Raw genomic sequence first — 23,389 nt, 5'->3', positions numbered from 1 at the left:
GGAACCTTCTAGATCCTAGTAATGTACTCGATGATCACCCGACATGTATGCGGAGGGAACGAGTCGTGTGCCTGTGGGGTGGTACAAGACCGTGTATCGCACGAGATTTCTAGTTCTCCTGCCTGCTTCTACCAAAACAAGCTAGACAAACAATGTACAAGAGGCCGGAAAAATTATTCCGATTAACAAGGACTTTTTTTTTCAGAGGTCGACATAGAAGGATTTAATATCCAGACCATCAGGCCTGCAAGTATTTCCGCCGGCCCAAGCCCAACCGCACCACTCTTCTAACCGCTGATTTCTTCAAACACCGACTGGCTGAGCTTCTCCTGCCATTGCAGCCGCCGCCCCCTCTCCGTCCTTTCAACCCCAAATCCACGGCTCCATCGCCGCCATTAGCCTCTTCCTCGCTCCCCCGAACCCGAACCCTAGCATTGCGTCAGCAACTCGTGCAGATCCATCCGTCCCCATCACACGGCGAGGCGGTGGGAGCCGGCGGCGTGCTCGAGGTCTTTTTTCGAGGACCGCGCATCGGTGACGCGGCCATGAGGGAGGAGGGCGACGGGAGCAGCGAGAGGCGGCGGCCGCAAGGCAGCGGCATCTTCGCAGATCGATCCATAAGGGCGGAATGGGAGTCGCTTCAGCCGGAGCTCGTCCAGCTCATTGCCGACCGCGTCCTCTCCACCAGCGGCGTCGACGAGTACTTGGCCATGAGGGCCGTCTGCCCCGGCTGGCGCTCTGCCGTCTCCAAGCCATCTCCGCACGCCGCGGTCGCCGACCTCCGTTTCCGCCCACGGCAGTGGGTCATTCTCCATGAGGAATCGGAGGACAAAGGGCCGCTCTTCCTCAACGTCTCCACGGGGCGCTTCCGCCACCTGCGCCGCCCTGTGCTGCGTGACTACATCTTCGTCGGTGCATCCGACGGTCTCCTGGTCCTCGGGGACAGGGAGCGCCCGCATGCCGCTCGTCTCCTCAACCCATTGACTGGTGGCATGCTTCCCTTTGCAGCGCCAATACCTTTGGAACCATGGCTGAAGGCTGCAATCGCTGGCCCCAAACAAACGATTATCTTCTCTTTCGAACCATTACATGGGGAATACAGAGATTTGCCGGCTCATTGTTCTCCGCAGGCAGGCGGTGACGCTGTTTACTCTACTGATCCCACGGGCCAGCTCAGTCCTGTGAAGCTCCATGATGCTGCTTACAAAGAGGGACACTTGCTCTACCTTCTGAGCATGGTCACCTATGCAGGCAATGTTTACGTGCTCATTTCTAAAGGAACTCTGTGCAAGATCGTTTGGACCGGTGGCCACTGGTACACGGAGCGGATATTGCAGATTGACATGAAGCGCACCGGTAGTCTCGTGGAGTTTGCCGGTAAACTGCTTCTTGTTATAGAGGAATCCAAAACCATTGAAGTTTTCAGCGTGGATGTCAAGCGGAAGGTACTTGAACCAATCAACAGTATTGGCAGCAGCGCGCTCTTCATATGTTTTGGCAAGTGCATGGCTGTTGACGCAGATAAGCTTCCTTCCATCAAGCGCAACTGCATTTACATCACTACTACTTTTGAGAGCGTATACAACTTGTATGACCTTAGTGACGGCAAGAAGAAATGCATCACCAGCAACCAGGTGCCTCGAGATGGTCCTCGAGCTGAAAGTTATACCATTCATGAAGGCCCTTTGAGCCTTGCTCAGGTTCTCCTCACTCCGTATCCAAAGATTAGAGCTCAACTAGATCGTATCCAGCAAATCTAATTTGTACGCCCTTAGCATGACTTGCTCAACTTCAATTGTCATCCTTGTACCCCCATGAAAAGGAATTGAACCCCTTCGCAACTAGTTTTCTTTCTTGCTGGACTGGACTGCAGAATGCCGAGATGCTCGATTGGTTGGTTGTTTGCTGGGCAGAACTTGTTGCAGCTTCTTGCTGCTGATGTTCTAAGCAGTAGCTTCATCCAATGGTGTAGTTCCAGTCATGTGCCTTGCTGTCGTTGGATATGATGTGCCCTGGTAGCAGCTTTGTAATGTATCTGGTGTTGTTTCTGTTGAGTAGTTGCAAGTGGTTTTTGGAGTTCCCATTTATGTTAAGAACCTGGCTCCACCCTTGGCTGGTCCTGTGCTTCATGTACTATATTAATCTAAAAAGTAGTTTTCTTTCTGAATTACTCACATTTTCTTACATGGACTCACTAGGTCGTAAAATAAACTGTGACTAAATTTGAAACAACTACATGACTCATAATCAATAGTTCTCTAATAGAAGGGGACATAGATGCATGGTACGAAAACAAAACAAACGAACTGCTCACAGAAACCTGCAAAATGATGTCTGAAATCAGCAGTGGAGCTGCACACGATCAGTCCTTAGTCTTCTCAGTCTTCACGCTGTGTTCTGTTCAGTCCTTACTGTTCATTTCTTCAGAGCATTGGTTATCATTCATGTATCATGTTTTTTTTGTTCAGTGAATCAATTATGTTTGGAAGTTGTAGGTTCCCATTCTAGTTATGCTACAAGGATTCAGTATTGAGCTTCTCGAATTAAGCTTTTGTCAGTCCTAGTTGCTTAGTTTTCAGTTTTATGTCTGTATTTGTCAGTGCATCATTCTTTGTTTGTTGTCAGTATTAGAGTAAGTGTGTCAGTTCTCAGTGTATGTTCAGTTATTGTGTCAGTTCTCAGTATATTTCAGTTTGTACTGTTTTTTCTTCAGTACCTTGGAATCAGCAGCTTAAATGTCTGTTTCAGTCTTTCAGTGTTATCTGTCATTTTCTTCAGTTTTTGTCAGTTTTCAGTGGGTGCCCTGACAGGAGTATTTTGTTATTGTTTTTCGTTCATACTCTGTGCATTCTGGAAATAGTGTGTTCAGTATTTCAATAGTTCTGTATTTTCATTTCTTTAGTGTTCACTTTATTTTATTTTTCAGTATGCAGTTTATCATTTTTTGCAGTCTTCGTTTGTTTAGTCATTGCTGAGTGATTTTTTTTCATTCATTCATTTTTCAGTTTTTAGTCATCAGTATCTCAAGGACCACTACATTTAGTGTTGAATTCAGTCCTCTTCAGTTATTCATTAAGTTTTTAAGTAGCTATTTTGTCATTCTCTGTCCTTGTCCATCAGTTTAAAGTTAAGTTGTTAAGAATATTTTCTTCTCTGCCATACATGTAACAGGGATGGTGTGCCTAATCTGTAAGTCTCACTGCACTGGTCGTCACTCAGGTTTAAATTTTGAGGTTTGGCTATCCGAAGACTTTGAAAGCTCAGTGGTAAGTATGTTTTGAGTCTGTTTATTTCATCTTTTTTCAGCCATTCATAGGTTTTATCTGTCTTTGGTTGCAGTTTAGTTCTCTGTCTTCTACAGTCAGTGCTTCATTTTTCACTCATTTTAGTGTGAAATAGCAGAAATTCTATGCTATTATAGTCTTTTTAGCTGATAGCATGATAGCAACTTCAGTTTTTATTTTGCCTTCTTAAGTTATTGTATGATCTATGCAACTTATCAGTCCTTCTGAAGTTGTTATGGTTTTGCCCGTCTGTCTTTTTATCGGTCACCGTGTCATTGTCGCCGTTTGTGTATCTCGTGTACACCCACTCATCCACCGCCGTTGTCTTGTTTCCGACGGTAGACAGTTTATTTTGTTCTTTTTTATATGACAATGTCATGTATGAGATGTTTTACTGGTGCACTTGCTGCTCTCATGTGTCTCCCGTGTGCTTGGTTCAGTTAATTTTGCTCAACTGAGAATTAAATCGTCTTCTTTCTTATATGTACTCTCTTCTCTATGCATATTTTCTGTGGAGAATCATTCTGCCATGGCAAGGCTCCTGATGGGTTCTTTTTGCAAAGGCCGCACTAAGCCTTGAAATTGTAGGCACATCATCAGAACACAAAAAAGGCCTTAGTTTCTCAAGCGATGAGAAAACACAGCTACTGTGAACAAACTGCATTTATGTCATCACACTTGTTTATCAGTCTCATCATAATGTAAATCTCTATCACTATACCATCTACTCCGCTATAAACAGAGTATCAGACACTACATGGTTACACTGGGGCAATCTGCTGTTGGCACACATTCCATCTTGGCTGTTGGCTGCAATCTGCTGCAGCTGAAGCCTGAAGGATACCAAAACCTGTGAGTCAGGTCCATGCCATCAAGATCCCAGGCGTTTCTCAGGGTCTCAAGGGAGCGGTTCACTTCTCCGACTCGTTGCGGCTGCAGATTGAGCTGAACCGGGCCGCAGTGCTCCTGATATTGCAGCCAGTCACTCAGCATGCAGCGGCTCATGCTCCCGGCGTCGCTGCTCGGGGCAGAGATGTAACCCTGCAGTTTCAAGAACCATGTGTGTGCTTTGAATCTGTGGTATCAACGAGATGTAAACTGTTACCTGAATCATCATGTGTGCGCTTTTGTGTGGTTATTAGAGGCCACTTCTGAACCTACTACTTTTTCGTGGGATGGTAACAGACTAACAGGTTTTTGCAAGCAGCCCATTAGGGGGACATGCTGAGTACAAACATTGCTGAGTACAAACATTGGCTTAAGGGTCCAAGAGGGGGAGGTAGAATTCGACCTGAAACCCAAATGAAAACAAACATTTTTTTAGACTGGACTGAAATACACATGTCGAAAATTGACTGGAGAAAAAAAATACCCCGACCTAAACCAAATGAAAAAACACGTCTGTTAACTAGACACTCCCTATATCTAACTTCACATTTGTTTCCCTCAAATCATCTTTGCTCTGTTAGGGCATCTCCAACGTTGACCCACATATTTTCTCGCGCATCCGTTCACGGACAGGGATGCGGGAGTCAGCCATCCAACGTTGTTTGCATACAATTCAACCACGGTTCAAACTAACCGGACAAAATTCATCCAACACGGCGGATTTCATTCAAGTTCGGTCATAATTTACATAATAAGGTCGATATACCGACGATTTAACTAAAAAACCTAAAAAGGTCTCCAGCATTAAGAGCATAGTCATGACCAAACATCAACCATGCATTGCCATAGAACTTAGTGTAATTAGGCGTATGCTTGAACACAGGATCATAAGACCTACCTTCATGGGTAAGAAGAGCAGGCTCAAGTTCCTTGTTCTGCATCATCCTAGCAGCATCCTTCTTCTCTTCAATATACCCAACCAGGAACCCTCTAACATTGCAAGGAACATAGTTGTGGGGGGGGGGGGGGGGGGGGGGGGGAATAGTGCTAAACAAAACTACAAAAGACCTAAGTTACCTAAAAAAATAGCAATACACTGTTGCATGAATTGCACAAAACCAAATTGAGCAACCTCTAATACAAATATGAAACAAAAAGATAAATAATATCAAACTGATTTTTTAAATAGTTATCATAGTAATTATCTTTATCATGCATACATAACAAATTAAATTACTAATGCACAGATGAAACACCAAATAATTCAAGTGCAAATATCAAACTGATATTTAAATTCTTATAGTACTAATTATATTATATGATGCAAACATAAGAAATACATAATGTTAATTACACCTTCCAATAAACAATAATATTACCTCGATTAGAAAATAACTTTAGTGCAACAAGAGAACCAAGAGAGGAACAAATAAAATAACAGTGGATACATTACAAAAATTACAAAAAAAATCAAGTAATTGCACAAATTCAGACTCATCAGAAAGAAAAAAAATTCAAACATATTGCAATCTTCCTAATAAAAACTACATAATAAAAATACTACTACTATCAAGAAGACTACCAAGGAAGAACAAATAGGGACCAAAGTAAATACTAAAAGAAATAATAATACATATATATATATATATTAATTATAAACTCATTGACAACAAGTACAACAAACTGTTGGGCATGTACATCAAACTCACCATCCGCATCCAGTAACTCTCATCCAGAATAACATCTAACTCCTGGACAAATTCATCGACACCAAGGACATCACAGGGGGGCAGGGCCCATTAGGATTGCGGCAGGTAGGGCAAACCATACCTAGGTTAAACAAATATTTAAAAATATTAAAATTATCAATAAATCAAAAAGCTAACTAGTTCAACACATAACGAACTAGCTAAGAAAATATTACCACAACATCTATAACAAACATCTCAACCTAACAAACAACACACTATCTAAAAGTATCACAATAGCAATCAAAGTACTTTATAATTGGTAAAAACTTCATGAATTATTAAGTATTAGAGCTAGTTCATAACAACACCAAGGATTAAAGCTAGTTCTAGCAATCAACCAAGGATTTGGACAACAAGTGCACTTCATGTCAAAATTGGTTAGCTTAAGCTACTTCACAACAGCACCAAGCTACTTCAATTCGCATTCTAACTGAATAAACAAATAATGTGAATGCATTGGAAAGGATGTCAATGGCAGAAGCACCAGCAGCAGAGCCAATCCCCTCAAGGTAATTACTTTACTCAGGTTAAGTGGTTAGTACAAACTAATTGAATTATAGAGAGGAAGTTGGTAGCAACATCATGTTACTCATTCAAGAAGAGGATGCATGATAGCTCCACACAACTAAAAGCTGATAAGAACTCACTTACCCAACCTAACTCAACAACTAGCAACTAGCAACTATACAAAAGAAAGGCCTTTTACAGTATACTCAACAATATACCAAAGGAGATATAAATTATAAGACCTAAAAAAACTCACTTACTATGCATCAGTCACACCCAATAACCTAAAACTATCGAAAAATCTAATCCATCTATAGAACAAAGCATGCTCATGCTAGAAAATCAACACCTAATCAACTAAAACCGGAGAAACCGACAATAAAATCAAACTTAAACAACCACAAATCTATTATACCAATAAAAACATTTGCGAAGGGAACCAATCTAAATCCTAATAGGACCGAACAAAAAAATAAGAACAAATAAAAAAGCATCTTCTCAAATGGCAAGATTAGAGCAAAGGGGGGAAAATGATGAAAACCCTAACCAAAGCACCCTCATGATAAGAACCCTAACCATACATCTCATAACAACCGCATCTTTCCCTGTTGATACGGCCGCCATATCAATCCCCCTCGTCTCTCCCCGCCGGACGGCCTTATCAACAGCAAGAGCAATAGGGACCCGTCCGCCTGTTATGTTTTTTCTTCTTAGGTTTTGTTGATGGTGTGTTGTAATGAACCTAGTGGACTTAATTCCCAATCTTTTTTGAAGAAATCATGGTCTCTTTATTGCATGATAATATATGGTACAATTGTAGTGTCATTCGGCTGCAGCGGCCAGTTATATCGACCATGAGCTAATGATACAACGCTTTTTGCAAAATTGTGAGCTTCCATATTGGACATTCTGCATTCATGAATAATCCGGACCTCTTCGAACTCCTGATGACGGATGTTGATCTCATGTAGATTCGGGTTGTAGATAGCTTTACTTCCTCCATTTATCTTTTTAACTACCGCTTCCGCGTCGCAAGCAATAATAAGCCTTCGAAGGTTTAGATCAGCTGTGAGGGAAAGAGCCTCCAAACATGCCATTGCTTCAAGCTTTCCGGGGTCATCACAACTGTCAATGATGCGTGCGGACGACCCATAAACTTCTTGGGCGTCTCAGCACACGGCCGCCGCCGCACCCTTGCAACTGTTCTTGGCTGTTCGTCCATCTACATTAATTTTGACCATACCTTCCATTGGAGGGATCCAATTTGGCACCTGCACTGACCGTGGCATAGTTGTACCTTGCTTCTGTGAAGCGTCTGTGATGATGTCCAGGTCTTCTAGATATCTCATGATGAAACCATGAATTGCCTCCGGGCTCCGGAAGATCAATTCGTGGATTGCTTTCTGTCTTGTGCTCCAAATTGCCCACAAAGTAATGATGAGCTTTGTAATTTCTGCATGCGGTAGCGTTTCAAGCATGTGAAATAGCCATTCCTTCGCTTCCGGGCACGTTGTCATGCTCATATGCTCTGTAAGTGAGTCATCGACGAGTGCCCACACGCATCTCGCCAGGTGCAGTCGAGTAATGAGTGTCGCCATGTGTCGTTCTCTGCACCACATAGTTCACACCTTGCTGAAGTAGCCATCTTCCGGTGGTGCAGCACTGCTCCTAACGGCATGGAACGCTGGGCTAGCCGCCACACAAACACACATATTTTTGACTGAACTTTGATCTTCCATAAGGTTGTCCACGCCTTCTCTGAGCGGCTCAAGCTTGAACTTGGCCTACCTTCTAACCAATCCTCTCGCACTTTTTTCTTTGTAACCAACATACGGTAACATGATCTTAACGAAAATACTCCTGTTTTCTCATGATGCCATGCCCAAAAATCCTCCTGCTGGACCGAACTAATGGGAATGCGTAGTATTGCTTCAATGTCCATGGGAAGGAAGTGCCTCGCGAGCTTCGTCCTGTCCCACCATCCTGATGTTGCATCAATTAACTCAGACACGAGCTCAGGTGGGGAAGTCGAAATTGCCGCAACTGGAGTCAAGCGTTCTGTACGCGGGAACCAATTCTGTCGCCATACATATGTGGAGTTCCCGTTTCCAATCCTCCTGATGAGGCCCAACTTGAGAATGTCTCGGCCCTCCACCAGTGCCCGCCAGATTTGGGAGGGCGAAGATCCAAGGTTGTCTTGCAAAATGTCTGTTTCCGGGAAGTACATAGACTTGAGAATTCTCGCACTTAATGATTCTGGTGTAATCAAGATTCTCCAGAGTTGCCGAGCCAACAAAGCCAAATTGAACAACTCAAAATCTCGAAACCCTAAGCCTCCCATATATTTCGGCATCGTGAGAGTATCCCATGACAACTAGTGAGGTTTCCGTTTGCCCTGCTTGCTGCCCCACCAGAAGCTCTTGATCACACTGTTTAGTTTTTATGCACAAACCTCTCGGTAATTCAAAAACAACCATTGAAACGGGGCAATCGCCTGGGCCACAGATTTTATAAGTACATCTTTCCCCTGCTGATAGGAGTTGTTCAATCCATCCCTGTATCTTGTTCCATACCCTGTCTCTCAAGTATTTGAAAGTGCCATTTGTATTCCTTCCTACCTCAGACGGTAAGCCCAGGTAGCGATCATTGAGAGCCTTTGTTGGTACCTCAAGGCTTATTTTCATAGCCTCCCTTATATTATTCGGGCACCCCTTACTGAAGTGAATTGAGCTCTTTGCCAAATTAACCCGTTGGCCTGATGCCTGACAATAAACATCTAGAACTTCTCTGATCTCTGTTGCTCCTACCGTACTGGACTTTGCAAAAAGCAATTTGTCGTCTGCAAATAAGAGATGATTGACTGGGGGTGCTGTGGGCGCCACTACGATGCCCGATAAGTTTTCTGAATTCCCCCTGCTCCTTAACAGGCAAGACAGACCTTCGGCTGCTAGCAAAAACAAATACGGTGATATGGGGTCACCCTGGCGGATTCCCCTGGAGTGCTTAAATGTCTATGTTCGCTCCCCATCAAAAAGTACCGAGAAAGATACAAATATGACGATCCTCATTACAGACATCACCCATCACTCACTGAAACCCAACTTCAACATGATAGATTTCAAATAGCTCCACTCGACCCTGTCATATGTTTTCATCATATCAAGTTTCAAGGCACAATACTGGGAAGTCCTACCTCTCTTCTTTTTCATGAAGTGCAAGCACTCATAAGCAGTCAAAATATTATCTGTAATCAATCTGCCTGGTACAAATGCTGCTTGTTCCTCTGAAATAATTTCTGGCAAGATTTCCTTCAATCTGTTAGCTTGCACTTTAGACACAATTTTGAGAACAACATTGCACACGGTCTAAATTGATATAGAGAGAATGCCCCCAAGACCTTTGGGATTAAGAGGAGCAGAGTTTTGTTTACCTCTCCAATCTCCTTCACACCATTCAGGATATTAAGAACCGCATGTGTTACCTCTTCACCACACAGATCCCAATGACGTTGAAAGAAGTGAGCCGGGAAACCATTTGGCCCCGGTGCCTTGGTCGGATACATCTGAAAAAGTGCCGTCTTGACCTCAGCAGCTGTGTACGGTGAAATCAAGGCGGTCATTCATCGGTGCTGTCACTTTGACAGGCACACAAGACAGAACTCTATCCATCCCCGTTGTTCCTTTAGAAGTATATAGTCTTGTAGAAATCGACCGCATGTGCCTTCAGCTGTTCCAAATCCTCACATGCAGAGCCGTCAGGCAAAACTAGACGCTCGATTTTATTCCCAATCAGATGTAGTGTAAAAAGACAATGTGTAACAAGCCCAATCCCAGTCTGTAACATCTTTTAGAGCCACACACATATTTAGGCCTGTAAGTATTTCCGCCAGCCCAAGCCCAACAGCATCACCCTAGTTTCTCCAGCGCCCGTGCTTCTCTGCTATCCCGTCGTTTCTCCACCAAATCCTCAGATCCAGCCCCCAAATCGCCGCCGTTTGCGTCTTGCTCCTCAATCGAAGCCAAACCCTAAGCATCGGCCACGCGGTGGGAGTCGCCGAGGTGTTTTGTAAGCAGATGGCGTCCCTGGTTCCCGCCCGTGCGGCCGGATCGGACTGGCAGTTCGTGCTCCTCGGCTCCGGTTGCTGGCTGCTCCGTCCCGGTGGATCTGGCAGCTCCTTCTCATGGGATGACATCTCACGATGGGATTTGGGAAGGTAGCCGGAGCCACGACCATGATTTGTGCCTGCGATGGCGTTTCGGGGTGCGATGGATCTGTGGCAGTTCTGGGGTTCCCGTGCTTCGATTCAGCGCCGGATCCTTCAGACCTTATCGTGGCAGCATCAATGGCCTCTTGAGCTGCAGTTTGCGTTGACCACCGAACTGTCTTCGTGAGGGTTTATCTCCAGATCTAATGGCCGTTGCCGGCAACTCATACTGGTGTGATCGTGGGATGTAGTCGGAATGCTCCGTTGTGGGTATGACGGTTCCCACTTCAATCAGTTTGTCTTGGACAGTGATGAGATCCAATCTACGGATGATGACCTGACGCAAAGGGTATGATTGTGCAGCACAGACGATGGGAATTTGCCCATGACATGTAGCCGCTCGGACAGTGGAAAAGTGGCGGCGACAACATAGGTTTGACTTCGATTTGGTGGTGCTTCTTCAGTACCAGGTCTCGAGCACCGGGGTGAAAACCCTAGGTATGACATGAATTGCTTATACCTGGCAATGACGATGTATTTGTGTCGTTACCTTGTTGAAGGCATTGCTTGGAATTGCTCGGATCTGTTCTTCAGGGTGAAAACCTAAAATCTGGCCTATAGTGGTTTGATTCGGTGATGGCGGCGCTTGAGTGTCGTTCCCTTCCTGAAGGCATTGCTGTTGAAGAACATCGTTGTCCTTATGGTGTCGAAAGACGGTTGGTGCGGATACAGTCGTTGTTGTAGTTTGGTGATCAATGTTTTGATCTCTTCGAGTTATTTTCTTTTTCTCGCTTGGGCATAGCTTTGGTTTTATATGACTTTGCCTTTTGCCAGCGTGTTCATTAGTGTGTGCGTTGATGTTGGCTGTGTGCATCTTTGTTATGCAGAGGCCGGGTGTGTGCTCATTGTGTTTGTATCCACTTGATACTTCATTTTGAGTTAATAAAATTCACCCTTTGTCGAAAAAAGAGGAGGAGGGCGGCTAAAGCAGCCAGAAGCGGCGGGCGGAATGGGCGGCGCTTCAGCCGGATCTCGTCCAAAGCATCGCCGACTGCCTCCTCTCCACCAGTGGCGTCGACGAGTACATGGCCATGAGGGCCGTCTGCCCCACCTGGCGCTCTTCCGTCGCCAAGCCATCTCCGCACGCCGCGGTCACCGACCTCCGTTTCCGCCCACGGCAGTGGGTCTTACTCAACGGGGCAGACGACGACGAAGACCGGCCCCTCTTCCTCAACGTCACCACAGGACGCTTCCGCCGCCTGCGCCTCCCGGTGCTCCGTGACTACATCCTCGTCGGTGCACCCGACGGTCTCCTCGTCCTGGGGGACAGGGAGGGTCCGCATGCCGCTCGTCTCCTCAACCCATTGACTGGTGACATGCTTCCTTTTGCGGCGCCGATACCTCCGGGGTCTCGGGTGGCGATAGCGATCGCTCTCGCTGGCTCCGAACCAACGATTATCTTCTCATTCCCACAGATCTTCTGCAAATACGTATTGCTCGGTGGTAATGCGGTGGTTTATTCTGCTGATCCCACGGGCCAGCTCCACGCGGTGAAGATTCATGATGCTGCTTTGAAGGAGGAAGAGTCGTTCTGCCTCCGGAGCATGGTCACCTGTGCAGGCAATGTTTATGTGCTCAGTTTGAAAGGAATGTTATATAAGCTCGTTTGGACCGGTGGCCTTTGGTATGCTGAGAGGATACTGGAGATTGAAATGCACTACACTGGTGCTCTCGTGGAGTCTGCTGGTAAACTGCTGGTTGTTAGAGTGGATCTCGAAATCACTGAATTTTTCAGGGTGGACGTTGAGCGGAAGGTACTTGAACCAATCGAAAGTATCGGCAGCTGTGCGCTCTTTCTAAGTTTGGGCAGGTGCATGTTAGTTGACGCAGATAAGGTTCCTTCCATCAAGGGCAACTGCACTTACGGCAGTTTTGGTGGAAACAAGTTTTATAACATGTACACCAGGTATGACCTCAGCGATGCCAAGAAAGAAAGCATCACTGGCCCCCAGGTGCCTGGTTATCTCTCATGTTTGATAGCTGATAGTGATATCACTCGTGAAGGTCTTTTGAGCCTTGCTCAGGTTCTCCTCACACCCTATCCAGATGTTAAAGCTCAGCTAGACCGTATCCGCTGCAAAATCTAACTTGTACGCCTTGGGCATTTCATGACTTGCTCAACTTCAAATTGCATGCTGCTACTTACTTGAATTCCTTCGGAACAAGTTCTCTTTCTCAGTGGACTTGACTGCAGGATGCCAAGATGTTGGATTCCTTGTTGCTCCGGCTGCTGATGCTTTATGTATGTTTTGTCTCTTCATTCAGTGGTGTAGTTCCATTCATGTGCCTTGATGTCGTTGGATATGATGTGCCCTAGTAGTAGTACCTAATCATTAATCTCGCCGCTTCTCTGTCCCATGAGATGCCTCAGCCTTCTCGTAGCCATTGACAAGTAAGCAATAGAGTACTTTTGAAGCATCCGAAATTCCGAATAGGTGTCCTCTGTTTGTCAATTTGTCAGTTTACTGTAGCATATACTGACGTTGCCGACAGTAGACTATATTTGCTTCGTAAACTGACATGCAACACATCATCCACTCCTAAATAGATGGATTCTGTTTCTACTTGATAGCAGCGGACTGAACTCCCAAAAGATGTATGCGATGAGTTTACTGATCCCAGCATATGAAATCTGTTTGTTTGAAAACAAGCTAGCTTGTGTGTTCTTTCCTGTATTTTCTGTTATGTATCTAGTTTGTTTTGTAACTTTTAACCAAAAATAATGTATGGACCTGTTTAAAGTTGCAGAATACATGTATTCTTTTCTCAGTTACATTTTCCGAGCCTTACGTTAATTTCATCCGTGTGAGTTTGGTACACAATACAACCTCAATCGAAGCCAAACCCTAGGCATTGGCGATGCAGTGGGAGTTGGCAAGGTGCTTGTCAAGGACAACAGCATCGGTGGCGCTGCCTTGAAGGATGAGGGTGGCTGCAACAACGAGAAGCGGTGGCCTTATGATCCATCCATCACGGCGGAATGGGCATTGCTTCATAAATTCGCAATTTAAATTCTTCAAATCTTCAAAACACACACACACCCACACACACACACACACACACACACACACATTTTCTAAGTTTGCAAATTAATATTATTTTTTGCATTCTAAAATAAATGTCAGAATTTCAAAATTTGTTCAATGTTTTCCAAATTGGTCCAAATCTTACATTTTTGCTCAGATTTTCAAAAAGTTTTTTTGAACATTTCCAAAGAAAATCATGGAATTTTTTGCATAAATTCTAAAATGTCTCTGCTTTCAAATTGTGTTCGGAATTTAAAAAAATGTTCATTTTTTTAAACTTGTTCGTTCACCCAAAAAATGTTTGTCTTTTCTATTGTGTGGAGTTTCAAAAAATGCTCCCTTTTTAAAAAATCTTCATGTTTCTAAAAAATCTTTAATTTTTTTTACAAAAAGTTCTCGTTTTTAAAAAGCTATTCAAATATTCAAAAGTTGTTCATATCTTCAAAAAATATTTGAGATTTTTACAAAAACTTTGTGTTTTCAGAAAATATTCTAGGTTTTAAAAAATTATTCTCAATTTTGAAAAAGTTTGCCGTTTCAAAATATTGCCTTTAAAAAAAAGTGTTTTGAAGTTTCAAAATATGTTTTAGGTGTCTCCTTGATGATAGTTTTCAATGTTCTGCGATGCCTATTAGCCAGCAAAATCATTATTTCAAGTCACTAGCCATGTCCGCACAAGCGGGAGTTCGTGTGTTCGATCCCTCGCACGCTCATTGTTTTGGGGATTTTCATTGCTCAAACTGCAAATGGGTCGCCCCAATCGGCGGGTGGGGAGGTGCCCAATGTGGAGGACCGTAGTTGCCGCAGCAAGTGGCATATAGGGCCTCTCTGTATGTATGATGAGACAGAAATGAAGAGAAAAGAATTGGCCGAGCTCTTGGAATTCAGAGAAACCCATTGGCTCTAGAGATCCTTGGTCAATTGGTTGAAGAACAAAGACAAAATATGGAATTTTTACACAAGTTTGCTTCGGCGAGGAGGGAGAGAAATAGAATTACTTTGCCCAAGAATGATCAGGGGACTTGACTGGAAGGTATCGATGCCACTTCAGAAACTGTTTGACAAACATCAGGTAGCTATGTTGTCCGTGGAATGTGGGAAGAGGTTGTAAATTTACTTTGTACCATTTGCAACTAGAATATTCTACTTATCGTATTGTCTCATCTTTCAGTTTCTGAAGAATAAGATGGAAACAAAAGGGCATATGATTTTCCAAGATTTTGAAAGTGCGTGCTAAAATTTATATATTTGTATGATAAGATAGATTTGAATTTGAATAAATTCAATAGCTAGAGAAGGCCAAAGCATCCCGGCATGACAAAATTAAACGTGTGTCAGATAAAAAAAAATTACTAACGGGCCAACCCACAAGTCCATCTGACGATGTCCGGAATGTGTCACATCTCCAATGTACCTTTTAACCGCCACATAAATTTTTGCTCTAGAGGAGATGGTCCTAAGGAGTACCATATCAATTACTTTGTACATTTTGAAACCGAACCAAGACCAAATTTATGCTATATATGGTTTGGTCTATGGTATAGTATGAAATCTAAAAACCATTTAGAACTAGTTTTTTCCAGTATAAATCCAAAAAATTCGGTAAAACTGAAAATACCGATGTAGTCTTTTTATTTAGCCTTTGAAACCCAGCCACCAATCAAATTGAGCCCACTAGCCACTAGCGGTATGGAGCGAGGACCGTAGCAGCATCCAACGCCCAACTAAATATGGATGCACCTTTTTTGAGACATAAATATGGATGCATCTGATGTGACCTGCCTGGATTACCAGATATGTGCTGCCAATGATGGCATGTTTTGTGCTAGTGGAACAGCAGGCTTTGGGAACACCAATTCATAACACATCTGGATGACTCATTAAAAAAATTAGGGTAATTTATTAAATTTTAGTCCATTTTATCTCGAATAAGTGCTTTGCCACATATGGGTATGCTACTTACATTGGAAGATTAATAAAAAATAACTTAGTTATTTTCTTGTAGATGCATACAGTTTTTTAGCAAAATGGGCCAGTCAAGACAATCACATATATAGATGGTGGTTTAGTCTACAAATTGGCCCTTCATCAGCTTATGCTGCATTTCTTTCATTTTGTTAAAGATTATGGGTTGTTATTTAGGTAAATACATAGGAGCTCGCGGGTGCGCGTGTATATAACTATTAAAATAAAAATTCCAGGAAAATTAAAAAAGTAAATAGAATTTTGGTGTATCAAACCTAGATGCCCATTCTACTCCTGTGTTTAGTCATTAAGAAATGACATCCATGACCAAGAAAATACAGTTTCACCTACGATCCATTCAAATATTTTTGTTTATACAATGAAATTTTTGACCTTTTTAATGATAATACCATGGATGCCATCTCTCCATGATACTTCACAGTAGTAGAATGGGCACCCACGTTTAATACCTCAAAATTTTCAATTTTTTTGATTTTTCCGAGTAATTTTTTCACTTTACTATTGATATAGGGTTCACAGGCACCCAAGAGCTTCAAATCCTTTGTCTTGTTATTTAGTTCTTGCAGGGGCTACATTCATCCTAGCTATTTAGAAGATGGGTACGGATTTTCATTTGTATCATCCCTATTGATGTTCTTGGTATAATAAAAATTCCCATTATCGAAAAAAACGCAGACCGACAAACTAAAGAAGTAAAGAGCTAAAAAACTATCAGTAGCTTCCAACAAAAGCTCAGCCCTACGATGCTCGTGATCCCATGCACCTCAGTGATATCAAGCTCTTTCGGCTCTCTGCCACCAACAAGCTTCCAGTTAAAGTGCCAGAGAAAGCTCGCAAGGGCTATCTCAATATTGGACACCGTAAACATCATACCGAGGCATATTCGACGTCCAGCGGCTTCAAGAAGAAATTGAACCACCAGTTTAGGATAGATGATGTATATTCTATTGAGTAACTCTCAAGGCACAAGGCACATCGGCGAGTAATCATTGGGCTTGGTTATTTTTCTTTTTTACACGCATGTATATATTATTTTTTTAGGATAACACGTGTATATTGTTTTTTTAAATAGTGTATATTAGTTTTTTTTAGTGTCTGCTGTGTGCAAGTGTTTCGAGCCGGCCTGCAAGTGTTTCGAGCTGGCCCAAGCCCAAAATCCACATCACTCTTCTAACCCCTAATTTCCCTGCCCGAGCTTCTTTGCTATCCAGCCGCCGCTCCTCGCTAATTTTTTTAAATAATACATTTTTTATATTAAATTTCAGAAATATTACGCCGACATTATATTTTTTAAAAAATATTAACCAATTGGCCTACTGCTGACCGATTGGATCCAGTCGGTCTACTGCTGGCCGATTGGCCCCCAGTCGGGCCACTTCCGGCTGATTGGATCCAGCCGGCCTACTACTGGCCGATTGGCCCCAGTCGGCTCACTGCTAGCCGATTGGCACCCAGTCTGCTTCCTCTAGGCCGACAGGTGCATACACCTATTTATCTGTTGAATAGGTATTTGAATAATGTTGAAGAAGTATTTGAAAAAAATGTTGATCATGCATATAAAAATGTTGATCAAGCATTTAAAAAAATATTGAACACATATTTTAAAGATGTTGAACAAATATTTGAAAACTGTTGAATAGGTATTTGAAAAATATTAAAGAAGCCCTTAAAAAAATGTTGATCATGTATATAAAAATGTTAATCAAGCATTTGCAAAAAAGTTGAACAAGTATTTGAAAAAATATTAATCATTTATATAAAAATGTTGAACAAGTATTTATAAAAATGTTGATCATGTATATAAAAATATTGAACAAGTATTTGAAAAAATGTTTAACATCTGGAAGCTGGTGGGGTAGTTATTAGCTGCGTTGGGATCGAAGCCTGGTCTCCATGGCAATCACCAATGCAGCTAACCACCCCATTAATTTCCAGTTACTGGTTAGAAAAGGGACCGTGACCAACTAGAGGTGACTGAGCCGGTCTTCTCCGTTATTTCTTTCTTTTTTTATTTTCTTTCTATATTATTTTTTCAAATACTTGTTCAAAAAAAATTAAACACTTGTTCATATTTTTTCAAATACTTGTTTAACATTTTTTTCAAATACTTGTTCAATATTTTTTCAAATACTTCTTCATCATTTTTCAAATACTTCTTCAACATTTTTCAAATACCTATTCAACAGATAGATGGGTGCATGCACCTGTCGGTCTAGAGAAAGTAGACTGGGTGCCAATCGGCCAGTAGTGGGCCGACTGGGGCCAATCGGCCAGCAGTGGGCCGACTGGGGGCCAATCGGCCAGCAGTAGGCCGACCACTCGGTCAGCAATAGGCCAACTGGATAGTATTTTAAAAAATATATAATTACGGTATAATATTTCTGAAATTTAATATAAAAAATGTATTATTTAAAAAAAATTAGCCCGCTCCTCTCCACCCTTTCTCCCCCAAATCCACGGCTTCGTCGCCGCCGTTAGCCTCTTCCTCGGTTACCACATGGCGAGCCGGTGGGAGTCGGCGGCGTGCTCGTGTTCTTTGTCGAGGACGTCGGCATCGGCGGCGCGGCCATGGAGCAGGAGGTCGCTGGTGGATCTATCACGCCGGAATGGGCGTCGCTTCCGCGTCCGGCTCGTTGCCGACTGCGTCCTCTCCACCAGCGGCGTTGACTGGTGACATGCTTCCCTTTGCGGCGCCCATATATCCTGAAGCTTGGGTGGAGACGGCAGTCGCTGGGACTGAACCAACCATCATCTTCTCTCTCCCACCGGTCTGTTTCTCGTTTTATTGTCCTTTGAAGCGAGGTTGGGAAGACGCGGTTTACTCTGCTGATCCCAAGGGCCAGTTACGTGTGGTGAAGTTTCACGATGCTGCTTCGGACGATCTAGGCTTGTTCTTCCTTCGGAGCATGGTCACCTATGCAGGCAATGTTTATGTGCTCAGTTCTGGAGGAACTTTATGCAAGATCGTTTGGACCGGTAGCCACTGGTATGGGGAGCGAATATTGGAGATTGGCAGGGAAGACACTGGTACTCTCCTGGAGTGTGCTGGTAAATTGCTGCTTGTGAGAAAGGACTCCGAAATCACTGAAGTTTTCAGTGTGGATGTCGAGCGGAAGGTGCTTGAACCAATCAAAAATATCGGCAACAGTGCGCTCTTCCTGAGTTATAGCAAGTGGATAGTAGTTGATGCAGATAAGCTTCCTTCCATTGACGGCAACTGCATTTATAGCGCTGATGCTGGACACCAATTTGATAGCATGTACGTGAGATATGAGTCATATGACCTCAGCGACGGCAAGAGGAAATACGTCAACTGCCCTCAGGTTCCTCAAGATGTTTGTGGAGCTGAAAGCGGTACAATATATGAAGGACCTTTGAGCCTTGCTCAGGTGCTTCTCACTCCCTATCCAGAAGTGAAAGCTCAAGTAGATCGGTTCCACCAAACCTAACCCGTAGGCCTTAAGTATCTCATGACTTGCTTGACCTCAAATATCATGCTGCTACCTCCATGAAAAGGACTTGACTGCAGAATGCCAAGATGCTGGATTTGTTGTTTGCTGGGCACAAGTTGCTGCAGCTTCTGCTGGCTGATCTCTTGGGGTGTTGCACCTGTAGAATTGCTGAAGACTTGGTGGCATTATGTCTGTTTTGTCTCTTCATCCAATGGTGTAATTCCGGTCAGTCATGTGTCTTGCTGTCGTTGGATAAGATGTGCCCTAATTTATAGTAGTAGTAGGCTAGTAGCTTTGTAATGTATCTAATGTTGTTTCTGTTGAGTAGTTGCAAGTGCAGCTTCACCCTTGGCTGGTCCCCTGCTTCTTGTACTGATCTGATTTTATCATTGAAATCGCTAGCTAGTGGATGGCAAAGAAATGACAGACGGCAAATTCCCTGATTCCAGTAGTGATAACATGGTTATATTCCTTCTTTGCAGCATTGTTCTTATTTATTTTTGACATTTTCTTAGCTTCATCTGATGTCTTGTACTTTGATAACCCACAAGTATAGGGGATCGCAACAGTTTTTGAGGGTAGAGTATTCAACCCAAATTTAATGATTTGACACACGGGGAGCCAAAGAACATTCGCAAGTATTAGCAGTTGAGTTGTCAATCCAACCACACCTGAAAGACTTAATATCTGCAGCAAAGTGTTTAGTAGCAAAGTAGAATGGTAGTAACGGTAATAGTGGCAATAGGAACAGTAGCAGTTTTGTAGCGATTGTAACGGTAGCAACGGCAAAAGTAACTTGGCAAAGATCAATATGTGAAAAGCTCATAGGCATTGGATCGGCAATGATAATTGTGTTCGATAATATTCATCATGTAGCAGCTATAACCTAGGGTGACACAGAACTAGCTCCAATTCATCAATATAATGTAGTCATGTATTCCGTATATAGTCATACATGCTTATGGAAAAGAACTTGCATGACATATTTTGTCCTACCCCCCCCCCCCCCTTCCCGGTGGCAACGGGGTCCATAAGGAAACTAAGGGATATTAATGCGTCCTTTTAATAGAGAACCGGAACAAAGCATTAGCACTTAATGAATACATGAACTTCTCAAAGTACGGTAATCACCGGAAAGAATCCCAATTATTGTCACCTTGGGGTATGCGGATCATAACTCGTAATAGGTGTCTACAACTTGCAAGATAGGATCAAGAACACAAATATATTCATGAAAACATAATAGGTTCAGATCTGAAATCATGGCACGCGGGCCCTAGTGACAAGCATTAAGCATGGCAAAGTTATAGCAACATCAATCTTAGAACATAGTGAATAATAGGGATCAAACCCTAACAAAACTAACTCGATTACATGATAAATCTCATCCAACCCATCACCGTCTAGCAAGCATACGAATGAATTAATCACGGAGGTGGAATTGGCGATGGAGGAAGGTTGATGATGACGATGGCAACGGATTCCACCCTCCGGAGCCCCGAACGGACTCCAGATCAGTAGTCCCGGTGAAGAATAGGAGGTGGCGGCGGCTCCATATCATAAAACGCGATGAATCCTTCTCTCTAATTTTTCTCGGTGAATAGGTATATATGGAGTTGGAATTAGGGTTGCTGGAGGTCCAGGGGGCCCACAAGCTCGCTAGGCGCACCCTAGGGGGGGGGCCTGAGCTTGTGGCTCCTGGGTGCCCCCCCTCTGGTATCTTTTTCTGCCAGTATTTTTTATATATTCCAGAAATATTCTCCATAAATTTTCAGGTCAATCCGACAACTTTGATTTCTACACAAAAATAACACCATGGCAATTCTGCTGAAAACAACGTCAGTCCGGGTTAGTTCCATTCAAATCATGCAAATTAGAGTCCAAAACAAGGGCAAAAGGAGTTTGGAAAAGTAGATATGATGGAGTTGTATCATACTTCACAAATGTGTCCCAGTGATCTTTTATCTTCTCATATGCTCCGGTGAATGTTGGAGTCTTGTTTTTCAGGATATAGTTTTGGTGCAACCTTTTCTTCCAGTTGCAGAATTGTGCGGCCATCTTTTTAAGAGTCCACGACTTGACATCGATAGCATTTGCATTCTTAGTCAGTTTTGCACTTTCACTATCTCCTACCCTTAGTTCATGCGCTTCCTGATCTTGGTGTATAATGTGAAAGAACTACCTTCTTTTACAAATATCTAGATGATGAAATTCCAGTTATTTGCATAGCTGACTTTCATGAAATGCTAACATGCAATGAAAATATTTTCAAACATATAACTCATGAAAATGGAAAGCTACGACCTTCCAACCCACTCTACTCTGTGTATTCTAGTAGCTTTAAGTTAGGATAGAGAGGCCTAGAACACAATACCTTAAGTATGGGGTAGGGGGCCAGTGCCCCCCTAACTTTATGCCATACTATATTTTGAAAATAAAGAGTGATTGATTACCCGATTCATTTTAGTATCTTTAGGGAATATTGCAAAAGCAGGTGGTTCTTTCCCGTATTTGCCAAAGAACCACCTGCTTTTAGGAAAATGCAGAAGATCTCCAGGATGAAAAAAATGTGCGTGTGCGATCTATGACCAAATGCAAAGGGGTGATGTGTGTTGTTCTTTTCATTTTTGTTGAGTTGCTTTTTTGAAGTTTCATGCGAGGCTGTGAGGTGGTTTACTCTACTGATCCACGGGTCAGCTCGGTGCGGTGAAGATCCATGATGCTGTTTAGAACGAGGAAGACTTGCTCAACCTTTAGAGCATGGTCACCTCGGTCTCCCGAAGACAAACACCAATTCAGAAGTCAGAACACATTTGCATGACTCGTTACAATTTTGAGAGTGGTTTATTTATTTTAGGCCATTTTTCTCAAATGAATGATTTGCCACATATGAGCGTGCTATTTACATTGGGTGGTAATAAAAATCAGCATATTTGTGACCTGAGATCCTTTTTTGTGACGAAGTATTCGGTTTAATGGTCAAAGATTCTGACAAATGGGCCGAGCGGATGCTCATGGGGTTGCTTCCATGTGGGTCCGGCTGTGGTTTTATCATCGATGGCGGCTGTCAGTAGTACGCCAGACGTTAGTTTTGACCGGTCAACGTTACTAACATCTGGGCCTGAAAGATGCTAACATGGCTGCATATAGGCCTGCCTTCGGGGTTATATTCGTTGCACTAATGAAACATGAATGGGCATGACGAATAAGAAGAGAGAGAGAGAGATATGTTTCATGTTAGAGAGAGCTTTATCGGTCATGGAATAATCTCTATATAGTCAGCTACATTGTTTTTCTTGCGAGAAAAATTTCTGATCTATTCATCAACTGTCATGGAAGTACAAAGAACACCGGAAGTGGCAGACATCTAGATCCCTAGCCCATCTAGCGACGACTTCTGGAACGAGCAGAAGGCACACCGCCGTCATCTGTCTTTCTCCCGAAAAAATTAAGTTTTGGAAGGAGCAATATCCTACAGGGGAATAAAACAAAAAATGGACATGATAGATAAGAAAAATAATATTTTTTATCATGAGAGAGAGTTTTATTTGCTCATGAAACACCTATTACAATCATCAAGATCAGCTCATAAGTGCAAGCCGCCACACTAAAGAGCATTAATTTTTTTGATATGAACTGGAAGGAGCAATATCAACCTTTTCATAGCCTTTTTTAGGGAGAGGACAACACTTATATAATCAAAGTAGAGTGGGTATTACCATATTGTTGCACAATTTTTTCAAAGTCAAAAAGGAGAGGGTTCGCCAAACAAACACTTCCCGTATTGGTTTGAGTGAATTTTGCTATCAACTGTGCAACTTGTTGATGTCCTTACCCATTTTTGCAATCAGAATATTGCCATTCCCTTTACGAAGTGCTCCCAGCTCAATGTATGCATCTCTCCAAGTAGATAAGTTAACAGCAGTTGGCATGGCATTGGTTGCAGCCACACAGTCTGACTCCATGATAATGCTGCCCTCCTGGAAGTTCAGAGTAGCTTCATGCATGCCTGTACCTCAACTTCCTTAGCACAGAGGCAAGCAGTAATATGTGCCCTTCAGCCATCAACACTCTTCTGTTGTGATCACGGATAAGAAACCTGTCACTCGCCTCTCTTTTGGAAGCATTATAGGCAGCATCAGTTCTTACCTTCATAACGCCTTTGGGGGATGTTGCAAAGCAGAGCTCTACATTGTTGTGGGACTTTCGACATTTACCTCAGATGCAGTGG

At 43.0% G+C, this 23,389-nt stretch overlaps 1 protein-coding gene across 1 annotated transcript; it reads left to right on the top strand.

Annotated features, from left to right (window-relative positions):
- The first annotated feature begins 357 nt into the window (after positions 1-357).
- Positions 358-2,507, top strand: LOC123075759 (uncharacterized). The gene has a single exon (XM_044498287.1). The coding sequence runs from the start codon at positions 546-548 to the stop codon at positions 1,758-1,760; it is 1,215 nt and encodes a 404-aa protein (XP_044354222.1). The 5' UTR covers positions 358-545; the 3' UTR covers positions 1,761-2,507.
- Positions 2,508-23,389: the final 20,882 nt, after the last annotated feature.

Source organism: Triticum aestivum, chromosome 3D (assembly GCF_018294505.1).
Source record: "Triticum aestivum cultivar Chinese Spring chromosome 3D, IWGSC CS RefSeq v2.1, whole genome shotgun sequence".
Classification (NCBI taxonomy): Eukaryota; Viridiplantae; Streptophyta; class Magnoliopsida; order Poales; family Poaceae; genus Triticum; species Triticum aestivum.
The sequence above is the reverse complement of the archived record's forward strand: the minus strand, read 5'-3'. Positions and strand labels throughout refer to the sequence as shown.

Bases quoted from the DNA above. Each gene is read 5' to 3' on its own strand.
- LOC123075759 (XM_044498287.1), top strand. From the start codon at position 546: ATGAGGGAGGAGGGCGACGGGAGCAGCGAGAGGCGGCGGCCGCAAGGC.